Below are 27,918 nucleotides of genomic sequence, written 5' to 3'. Positions count from 1 at the left end.
TCGTTTCAAAAGCAACCATAATTGTGCCACCACCATTGTAAAACACCCATAACCAAACTTTGACAAACTTCAACAATAGAAATGATAATAAAAATGCATGTGTTGTTTATATTTCATGTAAGGGACAATGGTGAGGAAAAACAAAAAAACAAAATAGATCCTGAAAACTGCAAAATGTAAATAGAAGACTAGACCTCACAGGCAAATTACAATACAGAGAGAAGTTATAAGCAATAGAAGTGGCACAGTTATGGTTGCTTTAGAAACCACAACTAGTAAACGTTTAGCATCCTTTAAGAGCTTTAAAAAAAAATGAAAATAGTACATGTGTGTGAAAGTTGCGGGGGTGAATGCATACAGGAACTGTGCATGTGTCCTTATCAGTCAGCGGCACCATCTGCTTTATAGATAAGAAGGCAGAAAAATCACATAACTGATAATGTAGTGCCCAAAAATATATGTACTAGCAGGTAAACCTGTGCTTAGCACGGTAATTCCCACTTCAGTCCTAGTTTGAAGTTTATTTAATGAACTAAATCAATGCATCATTGTAGACAATACTGCTAGTCTTTCCTGTAGGAGCTAGTGTGAACAAATTGTCTGTTTCCAACTCTGGAGCAAGACCCAAAGCGGTCCATGAGAAAAGCATGAATCCCGTAAATCGGTTCCAGCTACTTTGAGTGAGAGTGTTGAGATTGTGCAGCAACATTATTGGTGTCCCGATCTACAGCCGTGGCAGCAGCGACCGCAACATAAGTGCTGTACGTGTACGGCTGAAGCATGCAAGCTTCATACTGTTGAGATGGCATACATTCATCAACTTCCAAGGGAAATTAAGTTTCTGTAATTATCATGAGATTTGCCACGATGTAACCGACAACGTCCTTGCAGACTCTATTGAAAAGACATGTACCGTTTCCCGTCACCCGAATTACTACAAAAGCACTGTATTGTGTCACCTGCATGACTTCAAAATGGAGTGCTGATAATGTCAGCTAGAAAGCAGATAGCGTGGAAGGTTAAGGAACAATGAACTGCTGAACTTTAGGAACAATGAACGTGGAACTATGGCAGAACTACAGCACAAAGAGCCATACAGAAGGGGTAAGCACTGCAGACAGCGCAAACAAATGAATAAATCTGAAAAGGGTATATTTTATTATTGTTACATTGTCTACACCACGGAACCTGCACACATGCCAGATTTCAGGTTTGTAGCATGTTGGGAAGTATGCTGAACATTTTGAACAGACAGAGAGACGCCAACAATACATTACTCACCGGAATCGGATTTCTGATGCTTGTATCTGCTTAGATTCACATGCTATGCATAGGCCAACATCCAGTGGTAGCCCTGGAGTATTACATTTTTTGTTCTCGAAACTCGAAAAAGGACGTCGACAGGGCTTGCCAATCATACTATCCCTAGTGTGACGTCCACTGTACCCATGGTCCTTCAGGCGACGAGGTGCCTCAGATGCTTTTGTTTCTGACATGAGGTAGCATGAAGTGTAGAGAGAGTACAGATGTAATAAAGCAGAGAAGAGTACATAAAGCAAGAAAACATCTATGCACTTTCTACTCCACAGGGGAGGAAGGGTGGGCACATGTGAATCGAAGCAGATACAAGCATCAGAAATACGATTACGGTGAGTAATGTATCCCTTCTGAGGCTTGTGGATCTGCTTAGATCACATACTATGCATAGATTAGCGAGCAGTGTCTGAAAGAGGTGGTGGGTTGTGAGAAGGTACAACAACAAATGGATGTTTTAGCACCGCTTGTCCCACCTGTGAATCTGCTTGAGAGTGTGTCAATGCAGCAGTGCTGAGAAAAAGTATGAATAGAGCTACATGTAGCTGCTTTGCAAAAGGTGTCCAGCTGGACGTTTTCAATGAAGGCCAAAGTAGCTCCTGTACCACTGGTAGAGTGAGCTCTTGGTGTGAAAGGCAGAGTTTTGTTTGATGGACAGTAGCAGAGCTGTATACATTTCACTATCCAGCTTTGAAACGTGATCCCCTTCTCTGCCAGGTGTTCTGGAGACAAACAGTTGGTTTTTCGTAGCGGTTTTGTTTTGTTTACATAGTAAAGAACCACCCTCCTTACCTTACATCTAGTGTATGGAGGTTTTTCTCAGTCTCAACTGAGCTTGAAGAGTTTTGAAAGAAAGCGGGTAGTTCAATGGACTGGTTGAGATGGAACTTGGATATGAACTAAGGTGAAAGCCAAGGGTGTGTTCTTAGTACCAACTTGTCTTTGTGGATAACAAAGAAAGGGTCTTGCACTGGCAAAGCTTGTAGTTCATTGACTCTTCTTATGGAGGTGATGGCCACCAGAAAAGCCTTGTGTATGTTAAGTGTTTAAGGCTAGATTTGTGCATAGGCTCAAAAGGGGGGGCAGGGCCTATGAGCTTTGCGAGTACCACATTCAGATCCCACCCTGGAGGCAGGTTTGAAATGGGGGATGGGGGGCGGGGTAAAGCCTTTTTACACCTTACATGAATACCTTAAAGATGGGGACTTTCCACCAGAACACCTTGCTTTGAGAAGTGATGGACGCGGATAGAGCCGCTAGGTGAACCTTGATGGAGTGGAATACTACACTGGAGTCTAGTAAGTGGAGCGTGTAATGAAGAATGTGTGATGGAGTACATTCGATCTGGGTTTACGTTTTTTGACTGGCACCAGATTACAAATCTTTTCCATTTGTTAAAATACAAGTGTCTGGTGTTTGGTTTGCGTGCCTCCTTGATTTCCATTCACCTTTAAAGCAGTTCTAAATGGCCAAACTCTGACTTCAGGAGCCAAGCTGCCAATCTCATGGATTGAGGATGTGGGTGTAACACTGTACCCCCGTGCTGGGTGAGCATGTTGTAGGGGTACAGGAGTTTGAATGGATCGCACATCGCCAGTTTGCGCAGATGCTGAAACCAAGGTTGCCTCGCCCACATAGGAGTAACCAGGATTAGTGTCACTTGTTCCTGGTGCATTTTGTTCACTATCCTGCTCAGCAGCAGTGTTGGAGGGAAAGGCGAAGGCACATTTCCCCGACCTGTTCATCCACAGCGCGTTCCCCCTTGGATCCAGGTTGGGGAAACCTGCATGCAAAGTCTGGGCATTGTGTGTTTTGGCTGGTGGCAGATCGGTCTGAGGAAGGATAGCCCCAGAGGGAGAAAATATCATCTAAGATGTTTCTGCTGAGCTGCCACTCATGCTCTTTGGGTAGAGGATCTCTGCTTAATGAGTCCGCCAGAGAATTGAGCCCCCCTGGAACATGTTGCAACGTTGGGAACATGTTCCGCTCGAGTGCCCACTTCCAAAGTTTTTGTGCTAGCCTGAACAGACTTGGAGAGTGTGTGTGCCCCCCGATCCCCCCCTTGCTCGTTTATGTAAAACATGGCAGTGGTGCTGTCCGTGAGGATCTGTACTGTCTGACCTGACAGATACACTTGGAAAGCTTGTAGGGCTTGGAGCACTGCTAGTAGCTCTGAGAGGGCTATGTGATTTTGGGCTGTGATATGGGTCCACAGGCAATATGCTGGGTGGTGAAGGTAATGGGCTCCCCGCCCGGTGAGTGATGAGTCGGTTGTGACAATCGCTTACACTGCAAGGTTGTGAAAAGGTTTTCCCTTCCACAGATTTTCCTTCGCCCACCAGCGTAGCACTTGACCTAGGGTTAGCGAAACAACCACTAGATAGTGCCACTTAACGCTTGCCTGAGACCACGGTTTGCTAACCATTCTTGCATTGGGTGCATGCGCAACCGTGCGTCTGGGACGAGGTAAATGCATGAAGCCATCATTCTGACCAAACACATTGTTTTGCATAGTTATTTGGCAACCGGCTAGATATGGAGGTATTTGCAGCAGTATGTTTTGCACTCTTTCATTTGACGGAAAGACTAGACCCTCTTCTGTCTTTATGACAGCTCCTAAAAACGGTTTTGTTTTGCTTGGAATGAGACTTTATTTCTTTTTTCATTGATTGAAAATCCCAATTGGAACAGAAGATTGATTGTTCTTTGGGTTTTTTGCTTGCAAATTTAGGGGATTCCTCGGTTATCAGCCAATCGTCCAGATAAGAGTACACTGGGATTGATTCTCTGCATAGGTGCGCTGCCACTTCCGCTAGTACTTTGGTGAATACCCTTGGAGCAAAGGCTATGCCGAAGGGTAGCACCTTGAAATGATAGTGTTGATTTGCGATTTTGAAGCAGAGGAATTTCCTGTGCGTTGGGAACATTGAAATATGACAGTATGCTTCTTTCATGTCTAATGTTGCCATGTAGTACCCGTGTTTTAGCAGTTGGATTACATCTTGCATCGTTGTCATGTGAAATGTTTGTGGCTCGACATAGGGGTTTGCATTGCACAGGTTTAGGACAGGGCGCATTGTAAGATCGATCTTTGGCACAAGGAAGTACATTGAATAGAAAACCTGGTTTACCTGGTTTGCTGGGACGATCTCTATGGTGTCCATTTCTTGCAGTGCTCTGACCTCTTCCAGCAGAATGCGCTGTTCCTCCTGCGTTGTCTGTCTTTGTCTTGGCAAGTGGTTGGGCAGTGTTTGTATGAGTTCTATGCAATAGCCTCCCGTTACAGTGGGAAGTACCCACTTGTCTGACTTGATCTCCTCCTGTGAGTGGATAAAATGACAACTGACCTACTGGAGAAGCATGGGAGGGGACCTGGAGCGGGTGGTCATTGCTTTGGAGTCTCTGGTGGAGGAGGATCTCCCTCTACTTCTCAACCGTTTTTACTTTTACCCTTTGAAAATTCTGCTGGGAGGATTGACCTTGCGAGGAACCCCAAGATGAAACTTGTCCACCCTGGTTGTAGTTTGAGGACCGCCGGGAGTTTTGACCTCGAAAACAGCATGTATTAAATGCGCCTCTCCACAAAAGGTTTATTTGTCAGCTGTGTCCCGGGGACTGGAGGGCATCATATTCCTCTTTAGCACTTTCAGTGCATCCTTGACCGCCTTCTCAAACAAGGCGTTGGGTTCGATCGGCATATTTAGCATGGTGGCTTGGGTTTCCAGTTTGAAGCCAGATTGTCGTAGCCATGCATGGCGCTTGATGAGGGCACCCTCAGCTATTATGATATGATAGCTTATTTATAATGCGCTTAATACCCAGGAGGTTTTTAAGTGCGGACCCAGGGATCGAACCTCTGTTGCTCCATGTCATCTTGCTTCCAAGGCGAGCATGTTGTCCCTGAGCTATCCTTCCGAGACATAGGCCTGCATACCGCCTGCATTATCTGCTGTGTCCAGATTATTTTTCAGGATGCCACCTGCTTACCCTCAGCTACTGTTTAATAGCTGTGTTTTAAATAGGCAGTGGGACAGAGTCGATTTGCTGAGTGATTTCGTCCCATTTATAGCAATTATAACTTGCTAAGAGCGTGGTGTTATTGGCTTTCCTTGTTTGGTATGCAGCCGAGGAAGCTACTTTCCTTCCCAGTGTGCATATTTTCTTCTTGTGGTAGTCACGCCGAGAGAGTCCGGCTTTTATTGACCCCTGATGTACAAAGGGTTAGAAGGGGCTGGTCTGAAATTGGTTTCAATACGAGGGTTAACTGCCCTTGTAAGATTGTGCATAAGTAACGAAGGCTGAATATGCATCTGGATTGACTACAGGAGTGGTATGAACTGTGCTGTAGCCCTCTTATCCACAAGGATGCCCTCTAAAAAGTCCATGTCGACTTGAGCCTCTTGGGTATAGATATTAAAATGTTTGGCAGCTTTTAAGAGGAGCTCATTATACTACAGCTGATTGTCCACAGGGGAGTCAACCATGGGTTGGTCGTGATGGTCTGGCGAATGTATGATGTATCATCATAATATTGGTCTGGGTTAACTAGGTCTTCTTGGTCCCCTTGGTCTGCTATCTATTGAACCAGGGTCCAGTAAGCCTAAAGGGTCAAAATAGTGTAAGTCCTCGGGTATGTTAGGTGAGGTAGTAGGCTGGGCAGTGCCCAGATAAGGTTATTTTGGCAGCAGGCTGGGTTTTGGCTGCCTCCCCTTGAGATGGCCCTTGGAGGCTGGACAGCTGATCAAGGTGTTGATTAAGGAAATCAACAAAGCTAGACATTCTCGTCATTACCCTGTCAAATTGTCCAGGGGTCCATTGAGTGGAGCTTGGAAAACTTGTGGGGATAGGGTTAGGGTAAGCCTCTGATGTAGAGGGCTGTTTATGGAGCATTGCCCCTGAAAGGTGTTGCTAGGGGCAGAGAGATATCCTTTGAAATGAGGGGTTTTGAGGATAGGAGCATCGAAGATTTTGCGTGTTTCGACATCTTGGATTAGAGGAGAGTGTCTGGGACGTGTTTTTGAGTTCTCCCATTTTGGAATTATTAGAGGGGGGCCGTCGACATGTTTTTCAATGCTGGTTCACCGGTACCTGAGGATCTGTCTGTTTTGGTTGCGGTGTCAGATACAGACTTCACGTCTGTTTTGGGGGCCTGTCATGTGGCGATTGCGATGGTGAAGAGGACAGGGAATTTTCGGACCTTCCCTTCGACACTGCATGTGGCTTATTGACATTGTGGTTGACTGCCGGCCATGGGGAGTGTGTTTTGTGTGGCGTGCAGTGTGGGTGCTTGAGCCGCCAGGTGTTGTCTCCGTAGCAGAATTGCCGGACTACCTGTTGGAGTCGGGGCTGGCACACAGGAAACCGCCAGGTCCCGATCGCCCTCAGCATCACTTAGGACGCCTCAGCCTGCATGGCATGATGGGCCCAGCGCTTAGTCTTATAGTCCTTTAGTGCTTTGGGCCGAAAAGGTTTGCAGGCCTTGCACTACTTTTCGGAATGGTCCCTGGGAAGGCAGAGGTTACAGAAAGGGCAACATTGAAATGGTGTGTTTTCCATAGTACGGGAAGATGGTAGCTTGGCGATGGAAAGGGAAGACTAGGGAAATATGCATTCGCTAAGAGAAAGGAAAAATCACCTCCACACTCTCCATAGTATGAGAGGCCAATGCCCATTGGGGTATAGGTAGGCTGCAGACAAAGTTCGCTGAGACGGTTGAAGTAGTCGAAGAATCTGTCCTTGAAAGCTGTCGCCAAAGATCTTGCGGTGTATGTGCGTCGAAAAGGAAAGAAAGACTAAATGTAAACTTTGTATAATTAACGGCGCTAGCCAGAAGAAGGAACTTCGCAACTTGCATCTGACTAGGATGGAGGAAAAAAACAATATGAGGGAATTCGACGCGTGAAGTACCACGGGTACAGGGGTATCACACAAGGGATAGTATTACTGGCATGCCCTGTCGACGTCCCTTTTCGCGTTTCAAAAACAAATAATGTAATGCTCTGCGGCAGAGCATGTCATCTAATCAGATCCACAGGACTCAAATATACATGATACATTACTCACCGTAATCATATTTGTGATGTTTGGATCTCCTTAGATTCACATGCTATGCATAGACAGACATCTAGTGGTAGTCTAAATATTACATGATTTGTTTTCGAAACTCGAAAAGGGACATCAACTGAGCGTGTCAGTAATACTATCCCTAGTGTGTCTATTGTACCCATGGTCCTTCAGTGCAGCATGAGTACATATGTAATAAAGCAGAAAATAGCGATAAAGCAAGAAACATCTATGCACCTTCGACTTCAGGAGGGGAGGAAGGGTGGGCGCATGTGAATCTAAGCAGATACAAGCATCAGAAATACAATTACAGTGAGTAAGATATCCCTTCTGAGACTTGTGGATGTGCTTAGATCACATGCTATGCATAGATTGGCAAGCAGTATCTGGAGGACGTGGGCTGTGAGAAGGTACAGCGGCAAATTGATGTTTTAGCACTCCTTGCCCCACTTGTGAATCTGCATTAGAATTTGCGTCAATGGAGTACAGTAGTGCTGAGTAAAGGTGTGTACGGAACACCAAGTAGATGGTTTGCAATTAGCATCTAAGGGGACGCTCGTAATAAATGCTGAGGTAGCTCAAGTACCTCTGGTAGGGGGAGCTTTTGGTGTGAAAGGCAGGTTTTTCTTTGACAATGAATAGCATAGTTGTATACATTTCACTATCCATCTGGAGATCGCGTTCTTTGAAATGTGATCACCTTACCTGCAAGTTGCTATGGAAACAAGGAGTGGTCTGTTTTCCTTATAGGCTTAGTCTTGTTTATGTAGTACAAGACTGCCCTCCTTACATCTAGTGTATGGCGGTTCCTTTCAGCCGATTTAGATGGATTTTGAAAAAGGTAGGTAGTTCAATGGATTGGTTGACATGGAAGTTGGATATGAATTTAGAAGAAAACCTAAGCTGTGTTCTAAGGACCACCACCTCCTTGTGGATTATAAAGAAAGGGTCTTGTACAGACAGTGCTTGCAGCACACTAAACAGTCAAATGGAGGTGATGGCTACTAGAAAGGCAGTCTTGTTGGTCAAGTGTGTTAGGCTGGCTTTGTTCATCAGCTCGAATGGCGGACCCATGAGCTTTGAGAGCACAACATTGAGATCCCAACCCGGTGGAGGGTTAGAAATGGGAGAGTATAGTCTTAACCCCTCCATGAAAGCTTTAATAATAGGAACTTTTCACCAAGACGCCTTGTTTTGTGAAGTAGAGTACGCAGACAGAGCCGCTTAAGTGTACTTTGATGGAGTTAAATACTAGGTCAGAGTCTAGTAGGTGAAGCACGACGTGTAAAATATTGGAAGGGGAACCTTCAATTAATTTAAGGATTGTTATTGGCACCATATTACAAACCTTTTCCACTTGTTGAAGTAGCAGTGTCTGGTGTTGGGTTTCTGCGCTTCCCTTAGGAAAGCCATAGACCTTTGGGGAAAAGTGCCCAAATTCTATTTCTTCAGGAGCCAGGCTGCCAAGTTCATAGACAGAGGATGTGGATGGAGTGTTGTCCCCCCTGTGCTGGGACAGCATGTTGTAGGGGCACGGGAGTTGGATTGGTTTGCACATTGCCAGTTTGAGCCATGGTTGTCTTGCAAACATTGGAGCCATCAGAATTAGCGTGGCTTCTTCCAGGTGCATCTTGTGCACTATTCTGCTGAGGAGTGGAGTGGAGCCGGGGGGGGGGGACATAAGCAAATTTCCCTGACCAACTCATCCACAAGGCGTTCCCCTTGGACTTTGGTTGGGGAAACCCAGACGCGAAGTCTGGGCATCGTTTGTTTTGGCTTGTGGCAAACATGTCTAAAGGGGGATAACCCCACAGGGAAAAGATAGAGTTTAGAATATCTTCGTTAAGTTGCCATTCATGTTTTTCTGGAAGACGATTTCTACTTAGAGAATCTGCTAGAGAATGGAGTTCCCTTGGAACATGTTGAGAGATTAGGAACATGTTCACTTTAGTGCCCACTTCCAAATCTTTTGGGACAGTCTGGACAGACTTCAGAGTGTGCCTCCCTGCTCGTTTAGGTACAGCCTGGAAGTGGTGCTGTCGGTGAGGACTTGTAATGTCTGACCTAGTAGATGCTGCTGAAAAGATTGGAGAGCCTTGAGAACTGCTAGAAGTTCTAGGAGGTTGATGTGGTTTTGGGCTGTGGTGTGTGTCCACTGCCCATGAGCTGAGTGGTGCAGGAAATGGGCTCCCCAAACAGAGTGAGGTGTCTTGTCAGTATCACCTGTATTGTTGGATTGCGAAAGGGTTTGCCTTTCAATTGTCCTTGGACCATCAGCGTAGAGCCTGAACCAGGGTTAGTGAAACAACCACTAGATCGTCCCATTGTTCACTTGCCCGAGACCATTGTTTTGCTAATCACTCTTGCATCGGGTGCATGCACAGCCGTGCATGTGGAACTAGGTAGATGCACAAGGCCATCATCCCGAGCAGGCGCATTTCTTTGCATACGGTTATCTGGTGACCGGCTAGATAGTGTGCATGTTCTGAACTGTTTTGTTTGAGGGGAAGACCTTCCCTTGTCTTTATAATTGCACCCAGGAATTGTTTTGTTTGACTGGGTACGAGACTTAACTGTTTCTTGTTGATGTGGAAACTTAATTGGAATAGATGGTTAATAGTTCTCTGGGTATAATTTGCAAATTTGAGGGGTCTCCCTTGTTATCAGTCAGTCTTCTAGATAAGGGTACACTGGGATGGTCTCTCTGCATAGGTGCGCTGCCACTATGCTAGCACCTTTGTAAACACCCTTGGAGCCAAGGTTATGCTGAAGGGGAGTACCTTGAACTTGAAGTGTTCTCCACTCTTGGAAGCACAGGTATTTTCTGTGCGCTGGGAACATTGAAATATGAAAGTATGCATCTTTCATATCCAATTTTGCCATGTAGTCCCCTGCTTTAGAAGGGGAATGACTTCCTGAAGTGTTGTTATGCAAAGTTTTTGTGGCTTGACATATGTGTTTGCTGGGCGCATGTCTAGTACAGGGCGCATTGTTAGGTCTTTCTTTGGCACAAGGAAGTACGTTGAATAAATACCCTTGTTTACCTGGTTTACTGACGAACCCTACAGCGTCTTTCACCAGTAGGGCTTTTACTTCCTCCAAAGATATGCGCCTTTCTTCCGGTGTCATTTTCTTTTGCTTTGGCATGTGGTTGGGTGATTTTTGTAGAAGTTCGATGCAATACCCGCTCGCCACGGTGGACAACACCCACTTGTCTGACGCGATATCCTTTCATGCGTGGGTGAATTGAGAAATGAGACCGCCTACTGTGGTGACATGGGAGGGGGCCTGGAGCGGGGTGTCATTGTTTGGATGGAGCCTCTGGCTGATGAGACTATCCCTGAATCTTTTATAGCCTATTTGAAAATTCGATGAGGAGGACTGTCCCTGTGAAATGCCCCAGGATTATTGGTTACCCTGGCTATAACCAGAGGATCGTTGAGTGCCCTGCCCACAAAACATTCTGTGTTGGAAGACACCCTCTGCACAAAAGGCTTGCTGGACAGCTGTCCAAGAGATTGTAGGGTGTCATACTCTTCTTTGGCGCTTTCAAGGGCATCTTCAACCGTTTTACCCATCAGAGCATTGGGTTCAATGGGCATGTTGAGTAACGTGGCCTGTGCTTCAAGTTTAAAACCTGATTGTCTAATCCAGGCATGATGCTTAAGGAGCATGCCTTCAGCTACAATACAGCCTGAATTGTACACCGCATCCAGGTTGGTTTTTAGGATGCAGTTAGAGCAACCTGGTTACCTTCAGTTATAGTCTTTAGGGGCTGAGATTGTATGGGTGCGGAGACTGTTCCAGTTTGTAGTAGCAGTTCATACCATTTATGGCAACTGTAACTAGCCAAAAGGGTAGTATTATTGGCTATCCTGGTCTGAAAGGCCGCCTAGGAAGTCACCTTTCTGCCAAGAGTGTAAATCTTCTTACTTTCTTTATCTGGTGGCGCCTCTGAAGAGGCTAGAGGTGTGCCTGCTCTTTTCCTAGTTGTGGTAACCACCAGGAAGTCGGGTTTTGGTTGACCCCTGCTGTTTAGAAGGTTGGTAGATGGTGGCCTGAACACTTTCTCGATGCAGTAATTGACTGCTAAAGTAAGATTAGGCGTAAGGAGAGAGTGCTGAATGTGTCTCTGAATGGATTGAAGGAGGGGAATGAACTGTGTTGCAGACTTCTTGTCTCCAAGAATGTCCTCATCAACTTGGACCTCCAGGGTATCTATGTTAAAATGCTCTGCAGCCTTGAGGAGCATCTCATTGTATTGAAGCTGGTTGTCGACTGGGGTGTCGGCCACTGGTGGATCTTGACGGTCTGGTGACTGGATGACGTAGAAGTCATCGCAAAATTGGTCTTGGTCATCCTGGTCCTGATAATACTGGTCCCCTTGATCTCTGAGAGCCAGGGTCAAGCGAACCTGAGGTGTCAACAAAATATAATTCCTGAGAGGGGAGGGGGAGCCGAGGGGTAGCCTGGCTCTGGGAGGAGGTGCTGAGCTGAACAGTGTCCAGGCATGCCTTTTTGGCTGCTGGTTCATCCCTAGCTGTGTGAGATAGGCCCTGAAGACTAAACAGTTCTGTAGGGTGCCGGTCCATGACGTCTACAAAAGAGGACATCTTCCTCATGACGCTATCGAAGCTTTCTGGGGTCCACTCAGATGACCTTGGGAATACGGAGAAAGGAGTGTCCTGTAAGGGTGTAGGCTCCTTGTGGTGCATGGTCCCTGAAAGGGTATCTGAGGGTGTAGGATTGTCCCTGGATTTAGAGGGGACACAATCTTTCAAAGTGGAGGGATTTGATGGTAGAGGTGTCCAATTTTCTGCGGATTTTGAAAGAGGGCCCAGCATGTGTTTTTTAATGAGTTCTTATTTTTGAGGTAGTGGAAGGGTCAGTCGAAGCGCCTTCCAACGCATGCCTTTCGGCACACAAAAGGGTGTGTTGTATGCGCAGTGTCAGAAACTGACTTGTGGGGCTGTTTCGGCAGCGAATGCGATGACCCAGAGGACAGGGATCTTTGAGGACCTTTCAATTGATACCACGTGGCTTTCAACGGCCAACGGTCGCTCGTGGATGTGTGCTTGGTGTGGCATGTAGTGTGTATGCTTGAGTCGCCGGGTGTAGTCTCTAAAAGGTTCGTCGGCCTGCTTAATGGAGTCGGGGGTTCACACATGGGAGCCTGTCAAATCCCGTTTGCCCTCAGCGTCACACTGACGCTGCCATCACTGGAAGCTCCCTCCACGTCAATGGAGGCCTTGATCTGCATGGGGTGGGCGGCCTAGCATTTAGTTCTGCGGTACTTTAACATCTTGGGTTGAAAGAGCTTGCAAGATTTGCAGTTATTTTCGGGGTGATCCTGTGTGTGTCTACCTAGGGGCACTGCCTATTACAGGACGGGCAAAACTTAAATGGTGTTTTTTCCCTGGTTCATGGAAATGGCAGCACAGTGAAGAGAAGGCAATGAGGGGAAGAGATTAGGCATTCTCTAAAAGGAAAATAAGTATGGCCTCCCCACTCTCCCTACTGTGATGGGGCGAGGCCTTGTGTAGGCCGCCGTTAGTCACCATCGAGGCGATTAGTTGGTCGTCGTTGATGGCTCCGTCCATCAAAATCCACTGCAGAATATCTTGCGGCAGGCGATGGGCAGTTATCGAAAGAATATTAATAAGAACTAAGATTAACTGAATAGCTCTGCAAACTAGCGACCGACTACGATGGCGGAAAAAAAAGACGAGGAACCTCGACGCATGAAGGACCATGGGTACAGAATAGACGTCACACTGGGGATAGTATTACGGACACGCCCAGTCAACATCTCCTTGAGTTTCGAAAACAAATAATGTAATACTATGCGACTACCTCTAGATGTGAGCCTATGCATAGAATGTGATCCAAGCAGATCCACAAGCCTCAGCAATGTATAATTGCTTTTCAAGACTAACTCATGCAGCAAGATTAAGCGAAATGTTCCATGACTCACCTGTTGGGTGTTACCACGCCAGTGTGACTTAGGGAACGTCTGACCTGGAGACAGGGAAGAAAACAAAAAGTCATAATGCCAGTAAGGAGGACCACAACACACTACAAACATCAAGAACCCCAGTGCAGCATAGGAAAAGGATCATCTTTAGAAAAGGGCTCCAAGTAGAATGACACTCCTGTTTCTCAAAAGATAGATTAGGTAGTTTAGAAACAGTTTAATGCTTGTGTTTACATGGATTTAGGTTGTATTCAGGTGTTTTCTCAGCTTCATTTTTGCACAAAATACCAATGGCAGTCACTGTCTTGCCACTTAAATTACTAATTACTCACCGTAGTGACTAACGTACTCTTAGTCCATAGTCCCCTTTCCTCCATACTGCGTGGGTGTCCCTCACTATGGACGAAAGACTAAACCTTTTTCACCAGAAAAAAAACACCTTCCTTTTAAATTTAGAGGCGCGCTGGGAGCATGCGCTCCCCTGACTCCGCCAACCGGCGCCACTCTTCAATCCCCATTGACGCGTCAACAATATTTAACATTGCCTAATGACACCAGTATTATTAGGTGGGAGGATGGGGAGACGTATGGAGGAAAGGGGACTATGGACTAGGAGTATGTTAGTCACTACGGTGAGTAACTAGCAATTACTCTCATTTCCCGTCCCCTTTCCTCCATACTGCATGGGCGATTACAGCTGAAAGTAGCCACAGGGTGGAGAGGATACCCTCCCTAAGCAAATAGGTTCCTTAGAACCACCTGTCCAAAGGCTGCGTCTGACTTCGAGCCGGCGTCCAAACAGTAATGCTTATAGAAAGCCGAAGGGTTGGCCCAGGAGGACGCCCTGCTGATGACCTGCTATTGGAATGCAATGGCCGTGGCCTTGGCTCTGACAGCGTGGGAATGCACGTTAACTGGCAGCGGCTTGTGCTGCCCCTCGTAGGCCTCCTTGATGGCCGCCACCATCCACCGTGCAATAGAGGCCTTGGATGCTTGATACCCGAGCCGGGATCCCCCGAAGGTGACAACAGTGCGTCCGACTTGCGGAAGCTCTTGGTCCTGTCCAGATAGAATTTCAGAGCACGTCTGACATCCAGACAGTGCAAGACTCTGAGCCTCGTCTGTGGGGTCAGCAAAAAACATAGGTAAGACCATTTCCTCGTTTAGATGGAAAGCGGAGGGTACCTTAGGCAGCAACACAGGGTATCCCTGTGGAAAGTGGTATAGGGTTCTGGGGCCACCAGAGCCTGGAATTAGCTGACTCTGCGAGCGAAGGTGAGGCCCACTAACAAAGCTGTTTTAATGGTGACCAGCCTGATGTCCGCGGACGCCATTGGCCCAAAACCACATTGAGGTCCCACACGGGGTGTGGCTTCTTGATGGGTGGGTAGAGCCTGGACAGCCCCACCAAATGTATCTGGACTATCGGGTTGTAAGAGAAGACCTCCTCCTCCTCCTCCGAATTTCTGTAGGGCCCTATGGCTGTCGGATAGGTCCAACATGTGTCCACCTGTGCGCCTGATAATGCAAGGTGCGCCGAGAAGGAGAGCACATCATCCAGATGGCAAGTAAGGAGAGGGGAAGGTGGCGGGAGGGTTCGATCTCCTTAGAATCCACCCAATGACAGAACCTAGTCCATTTACTCTTGTATTGGCTCCTGGCGCCCTGAATGATCTCCAGGTTAGCCTGTGATAGGCTCAGGTGCTTGAGGGTGACCTGCTCAGGAACCACGATGGATGACCCTGCCCCTCTGCTAGGACAGGAGATGGGCTGGTCCCAGAGGAAGGTGAATGGGTGGTCTGTCCACGAGACTGAGCAGTTCGGAGAACCACGGAGAGCACATCATCTCAGGCCAGCCTGGTGGTTCTTTTGTATGGCGAAAATCCTGGAATAGACGCTCAATCCTCTCTGGGAGGCTGGGACTTCTTCCACTGCCTGGCTCTCGACGAGCAACTGAATCTCTGTCCCAATCTGCGCAAGTGGAGGGAGGAGGGACCGGTAGGCGGTACCCCAAGGATACTACAAAGAGAATCCAGGGGTCCGAAAAGTTCTGGTGCCAAAATTATACGTTGAAGGCAAGCCTGCCCCCCACGAAAGACACGTGGACCCGAAGGGACGGGTCGTGCTTTCTTTCCTTCGAAGGCTGCTGTGGAGGAGGGGACTGGGAAAAGCCCTTGCCCCCCCCCTTTTTCTTGTTTGCGCCAGTGCTGCCTCAACCTCTGTTCCTGGAAACTCCGGAACCCGCAGAACGGCCAGCCCCAGTCAAAGCGTTGATGCGACAAGGTGTACACCTTGGGCATAGTTTTTGTTAGGATAAAGACTTAGCAGTTTGCGAGCTGGTGTTCTTTTTATCCTATTCCTCATCGGCGGTAGAGTAAAAGATCACTACCCTCAAACGGAAGGTCAATATGCATTCCTGGACATCAGGGTTAAACTTAGTAGCCGGAAGCCAGGCCGTCCTCATGTCCTGGCGATGAATATGGGCCGGCCAGAGGCATCTATGTGGGCCACGGGGGATTCCATGATGTCCTGCGCTACCAGTTTGGCTTCTCCTAGACCCGTCTTGAAGCGTGCTTGGCTCTGCGCCAGAATTTCTGGAAGGAAGTCCGCTATTTCCCACCAAAGCCTCCGATTAACGGCTGCCAGCATGGCATCCGTGTTGGATTGACACAGGTGCAATGATGCATTGGGAGAACAGCTTCTTCCCGTACGCCTCCAAGATCTTCTCCTCCTTGACTAGCAGCGCTGAGGACGAGGTGGCCGAGGCTTAGAGTAGAGTGACGCCGAAGTGATCACCGAAGAGTGCGGTTGAGGGTGCGCTGACAGAAAGATTGGATCCCACTCCATCTGTCTATACTTGGCATTGAGGCGCCGATTGACAGGTTGGACTGAGTGTGGCTTGAGCCACCCCTTCTTGGCCATGGCAACAACGTCTTTCTGCATCGGGTTACCAGTTTTGGTAGGGGATCGTAGGGTGAGGACTTCCGCCAAGACCCCCTTCCTTGGGCTGCTAGACCTCAGGTTCAGGATGGCCCAAATATTACACCAAACCTGCAAGTCAGTCCTAAAAGGCCTTTGCTGACGATGACGTGTCAGGGTCCTCCTCCTCGTCTGTGTCCACCAGAGTGTCCAGCTGGTCCGGAGCGGGTGGAGGAGTGCTGTGCGCCAGAGGCTGCAGCGTGGAGACCGGTGCCAGAGGCTGCTGCAGAGGCTGGTGTGAAACCGCCTGTACTGTGGGAGGCAGGGGAGCAGATTCGAAGGAGCCAGCAGGGGCTGCGCTGGGGCCTGTGGCATCTGAGGGGTTCCCGCTAGGAACTTTTCGAAGAACCGGTCTTCCGAGGCTGAAGAGGTGGCAGGTGATATTGACAGAGTGGCTGGAGGCTGCTGGGGCTGGAGCACACTTTCTCTCGGTTACAGGGGGAACCTGCCCTGCGCTTATGGATAAACTGTAGGCCACATACCTGGTTGACACCAGTCCCACCTTGAAACTCGTTCACCCACCTACTCCGTTCCTAGGAGTGGCATCGGATGAGCGGTCATGTTGACTGCCACGGCAGGCATTTTGTCGAGCTGCGTGCCAAAGTCCTGGTGCTTGGCTCCCTGGGCCCGGCCTCCTCCAAGACTCTTGTCGGTGGAGCACGAGACCTAACCCATGCAGTATGGAGGAAAGGGGACGGGACGCAAGAGTAAGAGAACCTAACAGAGTAATGAAAAAAATTGGAAGAAAGTTAGGACTTTAAAGGAAAACACAGTTGCCGACAACATGCATGCAATCTTTAGTACCACTGACAACACAAGCATGTAAAGACCAAAATGCAAAAGCTATGAAAATCAAATGCAAGCTTCTTTACCCTGGCAGTTTTCAGTTTGTATAGGATGGAAAGTTTTTAGGGGAATGAAAATTGGTTTGAGCAGCTGTCGGGTCATGTGACAGACTTGCTTTCAGACATTTTAAATGTGTCTTTCTTTGGTGACTTGCTCTCCCACCTTCCAAACTGTTTGAGAACCAGACTGTATATACTGAAATGATGAGGAGACATATTCCAGGCCAGGGTTGAAGCAAAAAGGATGCAGAAGACATACTGACCAAAGGAAGAAGCCTTCTTGGAATATGCATCAAGTGAGTAATGCGTAACTAGTGTGGATTGAACCAGGTCACTGAACAACAGCGTCTGGAAGGCCAATGGTGGTGCCTTAGCGGTGGTGGCATTTGTGTAGACTTTACAATAGGAAAGGTTGGAGCACCCATAAGTGCTGCGTGACGAATCTGGAGGTTTCGTCCCTGCTTCTGTGGGGTGATTGAGGTAGGAGGGAACACCCCCTGTGAGGCTAGGGAGATGAGCCTGCTAAGCAAACCCCCCCCCCCCCAAGGGTTTTGGGAACGCAGGACTGTTAAGGGAGTTTTCCTAAAGTCCACTTTGAAGGTAGACTTCATAAAACTATCCCAATGGTTTAAGATCCAAACTCTTAGTATCAGGCTGTACTACTCATGGAACCTTGATAAGAGTGGCAGAGCAGTCTGGCTTAAAGTGGAAGATGCGAGCTGTAAGTAGGTAGACTGAACCTAGCTAGTAATTCAAATCAAAGAAACACCCAAATCTATATCAAAATATAGACTTATTATATATACACAGGAATCACTTTTAAATACTTAGCACATTAAACCAAAACACTTTAGAATACTTTTCAAATGCCACTGCTTAGTTTGTAGTTGTTTGCGGTCACAATCATTACAGCATTTGACACTAATGGCAGTTCTCCTGTATTATCAGTAAAAATGCAGACACAAAGTAATCCAGTAATTGTATAGTTACCAAAACCATATATGATAATTACTTTTAGGAGGGAAAACAGTTGGTTAGTGCAACACTAGCAGGGCTCAAATATATAGTGGCAGTTTCTACGCACAGCAACACATTTAAAGTCCAAAAAGCAACCCTAGCTAAAGTGTATAGCATAGATGCTACAAGTTACATTGACAGGCAATTAGCAGAAACATTAGTAAACAGTTGCATCAAGGTACAGAAAGTACAAACCGCCAGTATAGCCTAGTTAAAATAACAGCAACGTTTTTAATCGCTTTCCTGAAGGCTATGTGTGAGTCTATGTTTCTGAGATGGGATGGGAGGGAGTTCCAGTGGGTAGCTGCCATGACTGGAAAGCTGGAACCTCCTGCACGAATCCTTAGGGTCTTGGGGATGGTGAGGAGATTGAAGTATGCTGTCCTAGTGGGACTGCCTACACTGGGTTTGAAGATTCGTTGAGATAAGTATCGAGCAGCAGTATTGTGGACACACTTGTGCATGACAGCGAGGATCTTGAAGAGGATATGCTCTTTAATGGGAAGCAAGTGAACTAGTTTCCTAGTTTCAGAGATGTGTTCCCTCTTGGAGATGCCAGTGGCAGCCCAAAGGGCATCATTTTGAATGGTCTGTAATTTACAGATATTTTTAGCATAAGGTAATAGGGCTAACAAAGAACCACCATGCTAGAAATGGTGAAAAAAGAAAGAAGCCGCAAGTTAGTACTTAGGTTCCCCTGTTGTGCCCAACTGGGAGCGTGAATACAGTCTGTGGTCATAAATAGCACAATCATCGGTAGAACACATCCACTAGCACCAGCCATAACTAGAAGGTTGTCTATGTGACTAAACAGTCAAAGGAGTAGGAATCCCCTTGGCACTCCACATATGCTGGGGTGTACCAATCTCTCAGAATATAAAGTTTTAGGAGAGATACTATTTACTCTAGGATAAATAAAAGAATTTCAAAGGAGAACCGAAAGAGTTCCGAGCAACACTGCCCATAAGGAGCTGTGTGCTGCAATAGTAAAATACAGACACCTTGAAGAGATATGAGGAAAGTAGACTCCATAGGACAGGTAAAACACAGAACAGAGTTCCAAAGACATAGCCCATAAGAACAAATGGCTTTGTGGAAAAAAGCACCACTCATTTAGGATTAAAGAAAAAGGTCCGCAAGTACAGCAAAAAGTGCCAGGGGTCTCACTACGAGAGGGGATGAAAAATACAAATGATGCATCTTCCTAATAGGGACCTCACTCGGAGTGACTAACCACCAGGGGGACAGGGACTCCCATTCCGCTAAGGAACTTCCTACAACAGACATTGTCTGCATATATGGGAATACCAGAAGCAAATCAGACTGTCAGCTGAGGAACTCCAAATACTGTATAAAGTGCACGGAACAGTTGGCTGAAGGCAATGCTGGCCTCTCCATGGGCTTGACAGTTAAACACACCCCTTTAGTAACTGGTAACAAGGATAAAAGGACTTTTGTCCCTTGAATGGAGGAGTGGAAGCGATCTGCTGAGGCGAGCATCTGACGCACCAAAGTCATTGGGAGGCAGAGTCGGCTGTGGCGCGAAGAAGGACCCGGAAGGAGGTCCGGGGGGAAACCCGGAGAGAAAATCAGTAAAGAAACCAGAAAAAATGAGAAATATGGCCAATAAGACACAGGGCTGTGCAGAGTCCGAGAGGCTGAGCAGAGCCGGCCACGAGGGAAGGAGTGGCCATGCAAAGGATGTTGTGGGCCAGGAGCCTAGGAAACAATGGCGAATCTGATGAGCGAGAGAGGAAGGAATCCCCCACTTGAACTATGCGGAACCAGAGAGGAACAAAGCAGCAAGTGAAGAAACACTTCAGCTACCAATTCTATTACACTCCTGTTAAGCTCAGAGAGCTCTTTCCAGAGGTCACCGGAAGATGTAATAGATGCTGGTCAGAAATGGCTGACTTCCTCCATGTTGCTTGGAGCTGCCCGAACATGCAATCATTTTGGAAAGGGGTGTTTGAGGTAATTGGGGGTATCGTAGGCCAAGTAATGGATCCTGATCCTGTGATGTGCTGGTTAGGTTACACTAAAGAGATCCCGAGAGGTATGAGGAGGTTGGTGACGTTGCTTCTAATCCTGGCTAAGCGAAGGGTAGCTGTGATGTGGGGGGCCGGGCATGCTCCGAAGGTCTCACATTGGGAAAACAACATTTTTCATTGTAACGACATGGAAAGTGGGTGGGGCTCACTGAATGGGCAGCGCAGGTGCGATACTGGCATGTGGGATGCATATACAAATTATTTGCTCCAGAGGACCGCCTCTAGTGATGGCGAGGCATCGGTATGGGTCGATGAAGGAAGGGTCTAGACGGCCCTTTGGAGATTACGCGCGGGGTGAGGTATGGAGCTGGCTATAATGGGACTACATCTGGAGGCCTAAGCGGACTGGCCTATGGTGGCAATGATAACAATTGCCTGGATGAACTGCACTTGTAGCCTTAGGAGTGGACAGCATTGTACGGTGTGTCAAGGGTGGGGGGGGGGGGGGGGGTGGAACTTTGTTGTTGTATGTTGATTATGTGTACTGATAAATAAAATGTTTAAAAAAAAATAACACTTCAGCTTGCCTTAAGGTGAGGACACCCAGGATCCTAGGAGAACGCCAGTGTCACCGGGTCAAAACTACCTCGCTGGAGCAGGAACTGCTATGGAGAAGGTATGTGGGTTGCTCGCAGTAGAGGAGGTTGGGGGGGGGGTCACACAGACCAAACTGTGAGAACAGGAGAAGGGACAAAGAATCTAGATCCCTACGAGGGGCAACCAGGTCCAGAGAGGTAGATGAACAAACACTACGAGTGGCAATGGGAGTCCTATAAACCCGAGCCATCGAATCAGCCAAACGGCTCAAAGGCGCACACCAAGAGAAAGAAATATTAGCCGATATGCATACCCCTATGAAAGAAGTGAGAACCTGGGAAGAAGAGAACCATGAGGGCCCTATAAAAGAAGTAAGGAATCATACTGAGGGGAAACCACAATCAAACAAGACTGGAATCTTGTGGGGAGAGAACCACATGGTTGGTGGAAGAGGATTAAAGACATTTCCCTTCATCTACGAATGAGAGAATTGACTTTTTTTGGAACTTGAGGGTTTACACTAGATAACCAACAAGATGGAAATGAATTGATAAAGCCAGAAGACTAAGGGTGTCCCTAATGGCGCTCCCACCAGAATCAATGCACCCTGCTAGGGAAAAATAAGGCCAAAGGCGATCTTGCAAGGATAACAAGTTTGATCTTACAAATAAGGATGGTAGCAAAGGACTCTGCTGCCTCAACGCTCTACTCCGGTCTCTCTAGCCACTCCTTCCTGCCAAAGCTGTCTCAAGCAGGGGTTTATATAGGTACAGCTTTCCATGGTGATGTCACTGGAGCTGGATCATGACTTCATCCCAATCTATCCTTTTTCAATAATAGGGATGCTATGCAAAAACACACTGCAGATCATGCTTTCCTTCATTTTGCTAACTATGCAAAAACACACTGCAGCCTTTTACAATCCTGGAGGTCTAGCTTAAGGAAAACTAAACATTTGTCACACCGATGCGGCCATGGAAGCTATGGGCAAGATGGAGGCGTTGCAACTCGCTTTCGCTGACTTTCGTTTTGATCCGTACCAGTGCCTTCCTTGATTTCCTCCCGTTTCAGCATTTCCCCTTGCTGCTATATATTTTCGCTGCTGCCCTTTCCTTCTCGCCTGTTTGCGGTTCTCTTCCTTTGCCTTCCTTGTATATCACTTTGTTTACGTTTTCCGGCTTTGTCTAGTTCTGCTTCAACTATTTGCTTCGAGCTGCCGCAGACCTGCCTTCCCTGGCGGCGGGGTTCCGACTTGTCGGCTCCCACCCGCTCGGGGAGACTTTCACTACATTTCCGTTCTCTCGCTCTCTCACCCTCTCGCACTCAAACTCACTCGCGCTCTCTCACTCTCTCTCACTCATTCTCTCTTGTGCTCTCTCTCGTTCTGACTTCTCGTTCTCTCTGATCTTACCTGTTTCTCCGGGAGTACTTTTCCCATGCTTACTCTTCCTTGCCCGCTTCCGTGTGTATTGCGGAGGTCCTCTACAGCGACTCTTCCTTACCTCTCCTTCCCGGGCTCCTTCCTCCAGAAAAGCCCCGCTATCCTTTGGATTTACAACCAAGATCATAGTAGAAAGTCCTTACCTGCCTCTGGACCTTCAAATCTGACCGACCATCATCATCTGCAGCTACACAGGGTTTTTTCTGCCAATCAGGCTTTTTCCCTGTTTGAAGGAGCGGGCTCCCCAGGGTTCACTTGACTGTTTGTTCTATTAACGGTCAAAGTGGCCTCGGGAGGAGACCGTCCCTATCTCTTTGAACGTAAGAAGGGTAAAGGATCTCTAAAGCAGGAAGGAGAAGAAGAGAAACCTCCAAAGGACCGGAGAAGGAGGTACTCAGCCACAGTGAAGACCCAGGTGAGGTGATCCCTGGGAAAGGAGCCTTGGGCAGTGACAACATTGTTATCGATGTATAGACATTTTTCCTTCATTGTATCAATTTTACACTCATCCTGCTCACGTTATCTGGGTCCTGCAGGTTCCTCCACAATTTAGACTTATAATTGTTCATCTCTAAATGCACTCTGCTGCACAAAACATGCAAGTCCTATTTTTTTTTTTAAATTTGGTTTTATTGATTTTGAGACAAAAAATAAAAGGAAAAACAAAAGATTAACAAAAGATTTGAGCATTTCACTTGTTACAATTCTGTTAGCATATGTTACATCAAAAGAACAAAACTAAAGTCTCATTATACAATTGATTGTCCTTGTGTTCGTTTCCGATCTCTAGTAATAACAATTAATATAACATCCCCCATACCCGCCCACCTCCCTCCCCATGGTTGGGCAGACATCATTGCGGCATCTTTTCTCTGTTGACATGTTCATAGCGGGTAATGTTCGGTTCACTATTGAGGTTTCCTCGATTCTTGGGTCATAACTGTCCTGTATTGAGAGTTTTGAGATTTGTAGTTCAATTAAGATCCTATAGTGTCTTCGGGTTGGGAGTCCGTCGTCTCAGAGGTGTTTGCCTCGAAATTCTGACCATAAGATCTCGCATTGCGATGCTTTGTTATGTAGGGATGCCGTGATCAATTCCATTGTATAGATGTTGGTGGACAAGTTGATCCATTCCTTCTTACGTGGAACCTTTTTGGATTTCCATTTTGTTACTAGCAGTGCACGGGCTGCTAATAATAGGTGTGGGGCAAGACCCCCGAGACTAGTCCATTCGTCCTCGTCCTTTTCCATTCCCAATAGAACCAAACGTGGATCAACGTATCTCTGTATGCCGTCTATGTCTTTTATCCATGCTAGGACTTCCTCCCAGAATACCTTAATGCGTGGGCTGTTTCTCCACATTCTCGCCAACATCTCGGGCTCAGAGTCTGAAACATCTTGGATAATTTGAGTGGGTCGTATTGCCATCTGTGTAGGAGTTTGATGGCGTGTGATTTATATTGGCTGGATAAGGATGTTTTAGATGCATTTTTGCACATCATCTCCCATTGGTCTGGATCTATCTCCTAAGTCTCTCCCCCATCTGCTTCTGAGATGTTCCGTGGACCCGGTGCCTGCTTCGATAAGTTCTTTGTACATTGCCGATATCAAACCCTTCATTTTAGACTTAGAATCCAAGAGTTGTTCGAATGGGGCGAGGTCTCTCTGCAGCTTTTCCTTCCATGCCGATTTTGTAAGGACTCCTTTTATCCGGATTTATTGAAAGGTGGATAAAGGGCCAATCCCTAGGGCTTCAGTTAGGTCTGGGAGAGTTATGAATTTGCCCTTCTGGAGTTGCCCTACTCTTTCGAGTCCCGCCTCGTACCAGGATTGGAATCTTCCTACTTCGGGTATGTGGTTGTTTATGCCAGGGGACCATAAATGGCTAAGTGGGGACGGCCAGGTGGTGATCTTGTTCATTGCTTTGCTTGGTTTCCAGATGTTCCAGATGGTACTCAGTATCGAGTGGCCCTTAATTTTCCTTTGTATTCTTTTGTGAGGGGTCCATAGCCATAGCCATTCTGACACAGTGGCCGGCGAGAAGTAATGATTGTCCATGTGGACCCATTGGAGGTGGTTGTGATCACATAGGTGTGGGATAAGGATACGTAGTTGTGAGGCTTTATAGTATGCTCGCAGATTGGGGAGACCTACTCCTCTTATCTTTGGGAAGCGTCAGAGTGTCGAATGCATCCTTGCCTTCTTTCCCTGCCATAGAAACCTAAGAATACGTTTTTTGGCCTCTTCAAAAACCGCATTTGGTATCTCGATAGGTAACATCTGGAAAGGGTACAGGAATCGGGGGAGGCATACCATTTTAATGGCGTTAATCCTGCCTAACCACGAAATCGTGAGTTTGTCCCACATATTCAGATCGGCCGAGAAGCTCTGGAGGAGGGGAGGGAAGTTAGCTTCGTATAGGTCCGTTATGTTTTGGGTGATCTGGATGCCTAAGTATTTGAAGGCAGAGTGTTCAAGTTTAAGGCCTAAGGGCAAGAACTTGGTTTTGTTTTCATCTTTCGTTCCTTGTAAAGGGAACAATATTGATTTTGTCTTGTTCACCTTAAACCCAGAGAGTTTGCCACATTCTTCTAATAGTTGGAGAGCATGAGGGACAGATACAGAGGGGTTGGTAATGTGTAAAAGTATGTCATCAGCATAGAGTGCTATCTTATATTCTTTTGTTCCCAATCGCATGCCTTCTATTCTGAGTCGGATCGTATCTTTTGGGCCGGCGGTTCTAGGGAGAGCGCAAAAAGTATTGCAGTGAGGGGGCACCGCTGTCTAGTACCCTGTCCCATTTCAAACCATCTGGAATACTCCCCATTAACAGAGATAGATGCCGTTGGGGATGTGTATACTGCTTGTATTCCTTTCCTAAATCTCGGCCCTATCCCCACCTTGCGAAGGACTGCCCTCAGGAATTCCCACTCCACACTATCAAAGGCTTTTTCTGCGTCTATTGACAGTAGGGCAGGGTCACTTGGTAGTTCTGGTGATGAGTGGATGAGATGGAGAGTTTTGCGCATGGTGTCAGCCCCTTGCCTACCCAATATAAATCCGACTTGGTCATTGTGTATGAGGTGAGGGATCAGGACTTCTAATCGGGCGGCTAGTACCCTGGTGTACATTTTTGCATCTAAGTTGAGCAATGAAATCGGGCGGTATGAACCAAAGTTTGGGGTTCCTTCCCTCCTTTGGGATTACTGTTAGGAGCGCCTTCGTAAAGGAGTCGGGGGCTGTCCCTGTTTCTAATATCTCGTTAAAGAGCTCTGTCAGGAATGGTGTTAGTTGGTCGCTGAAGGTTTTATAAAACCCAGCTGTATAACCGTCTTCTCCGGGGGATTTGCCTACAGTTAATCTTTTAATTGCCTCTTGGACCTCAGGTTTGGATAGCGGAGATTCTAAGAGCTCAGTCTCGGGGTACGAGATTTTGGGCATATCTATCTGGGAGAGAAAGTGATCTGTATCTGATTGTCCTGGAGTCACTTCCGAGGTGTACAACGCCTCGTAAAAGTTGGCAAAACTCTCTGAGATGGTGTGGAGGGTTGGGGAGATCATGGGGTTTTCTTCAATTATCTCATTCACCTTCCGCTCCGCCCTTTGTTCTTGGAGTCTGGCTGCAAATAGTGCGTCGGCCTTGTCCCCCTTCTTATAGAATTTCTGTTTGAGGAATAGGAGTTTGCGTACAATCTGTTCGTGCTCCAATAGTCTTAGTTCTTCCCTTTTACGTTGTGCTACGATGATATTGTCACGGTCCGTGCCCACGTGTTCCCTGTTCTCGCTTTCCAGTTGGCATATTTCGGACCTAAGTCTGTACTTAATGATCTTTCTCTCTCTTTTTTTGGTAGATCCTTCTCGTATCAGGATGCCTCTCCAGGTGGCTTTACCCGCCTACCATATTGTCTGCTTGGAGACTTCCCCATTGTTGTTTAATTTGAAGTATTCCTCAATTTCAGTTGCCTTTTCAATTTTAAATACTGTATCTTTGAACAGGTTTTCATTACAGCGCCACTTCCCTCCTTAAACAGGTAAGTCTGCCCATTTTATATCTGACAGGACCATGTCATGGTTTGACCGTGTTATCGGAATTATTTCTGATAGCGTTGCGGTGTCAAGGTCGTCTTTGGTAAGGTACAAGTAATCAATCCTGGTGAATGTCTTGTGCGGATTGGAGTAAAATGTGTAGCCTCTTTCATTAGGATGTTTAATTCTCCACATATCTTCCAAGTCATAGATTTCCATTATGTCGGAAAGCCAGGTGCGATCACTTCTCGTTTGGCTTATCATCTCGGGGTTGCCTGGTTCCCAGTGTTTAGTCGGATCTGCCCATTGATTAAAGTCTCCTCCAAGAACAACTTGGCCGGATGCTTCCAACATTATTTTGGGTATCGTCTTTTCTAGGAACTTGTCTTGTCCTGCATCGGGAGAGTATATTAATGCGACTGTTACTTTAACCTTTGCGATTGTCCCAGATATCAGGAGGGCACGCCCGCTTACATCGGACCAGGTTTATCTACTTCGAAGTTGATTCCTTTCTTGATCAGGATTCCGACTCCTCCCTTCCTGAGTGGGCCCGAGCCCCAGAATTCCTTTCCCCCTCCTTTTCCTAGTATTCCTCTCCTCCCCCTTGGCAAACTGTCTCTTGTAGAAAGAGAATGTCTATTTGAGATCTACGGAACTCCCTTGCCACTAATGATCTCCTTGTCGGCGAGTTGAGGCCTTTCACGTTAAGTGTTCCTATCCTTAGGGACTCCCTACCCTTCTGCTATTAAATTGGTGCCATCGTCAGAGTATTTCGGTTGTGGATTCGAGACCCATGGCAAGTAAATATATTGGTCATAAGGACTCACGTTGTCTTGAGTGGTCCTTTGTATTGCCGATAATGCTTCATCCTCTGTACATTTCTTGTCTGCCCCCCACCCTCCACCCTTCCCACATTGACGGCGTCCATGCGGACCCAGGTAAAGACATTGGTCCTGCATCGAACCACCTTCAGGGACCGTCACTTCGGGTCCCCAAGATTATTATATCATAATATTGATTGAGCCCCCATTCACCTCCCTCCTTCGTTTACATGGTCCGAGTCTCTTCCGACCCTAGACATCCTTACACAGTTCAGGCCATGGACATATGTATTAGACTATATAACGTATTACCAGTGTTGTAGTTCATCGGTTCTCTCCCCCTGGAAGGGTATTACCTCTCCGAAATTTCCTCGATCCCTTGACACGTTTCCTTCTGGGGCCCTGTATACGCCATCCTCTTTCTTCTTGACGTGGGTCTCCCCGATCATGTTCCTCTGCGCTTGGTCCAAGGAGGTCAGAGATGTACGCCTTGATCTACCCCTCCAAGCTTATTTTTACTTTGTTTCCGTTGTATTGAAAGGACAGAGAGAAGGGGTACCCCCACCTGTATCTTATGTTCTTTTCTTTCAGATGTTTGGTGATGGGCCCGCACATGCGTCGGAGTGCCAGGGTCATGGATGATAGGTCCTGGTATATCGAGATTTGAGATCCTTGGAGGGTTGAGTCGCTGCTTCTTGCTTTCTCGAGGATCCGTGTTTTGTCCTGAAAGCGGTGAAATCGAGCAAGGACAGATCTTGGTCCGCCTGGGGGCCCTCCGGCTCTGTGTATCCTCTCTGTCTTCGGTTCATCGGCCGCATCATCGGCAACTAAGAGTTTGATGATGTCATGC

At 47.1% G+C, this 27,918-nt stretch overlaps 1 protein-coding gene across 1 annotated transcript in view; it reads right to left on the bottom strand.

Annotated features, from left to right (window-relative positions):
- LOC138582209 (pleckstrin homology domain-containing family A member 3-like) overlaps positions 1-27,918 on the bottom strand; it is a 274,067-nt gene that overhangs the window by 102,517 nt on the left and 143,632 nt on the right. Inside the window, exon 6 of the mRNA XM_069653285.1 lies at positions 13,352-13,395. Within this exon, the coding sequence (XP_069509386.1) occupies positions 13,352-13,395 (44 nt within the window). The remainder of the gene's footprint in view (positions 1-13,351; positions 13,396-27,918) is intronic.

The sequence above is a fragment of the Ambystoma mexicanum genome, chromosome 3q (assembly GCF_040938575.1).
Source record: "Ambystoma mexicanum isolate Mex_15411 chromosome 3q, UKY_AmexF1_1, whole genome shotgun sequence".
Classification (NCBI taxonomy): domain Eukaryota; kingdom Metazoa; phylum Chordata; class Amphibia; order Caudata; family Ambystomatidae; genus Ambystoma; species Ambystoma mexicanum.
Note: the sequence above shows the minus strand (reverse complement) of the source record. Positions and strands in the feature narration are given on the sequence as shown.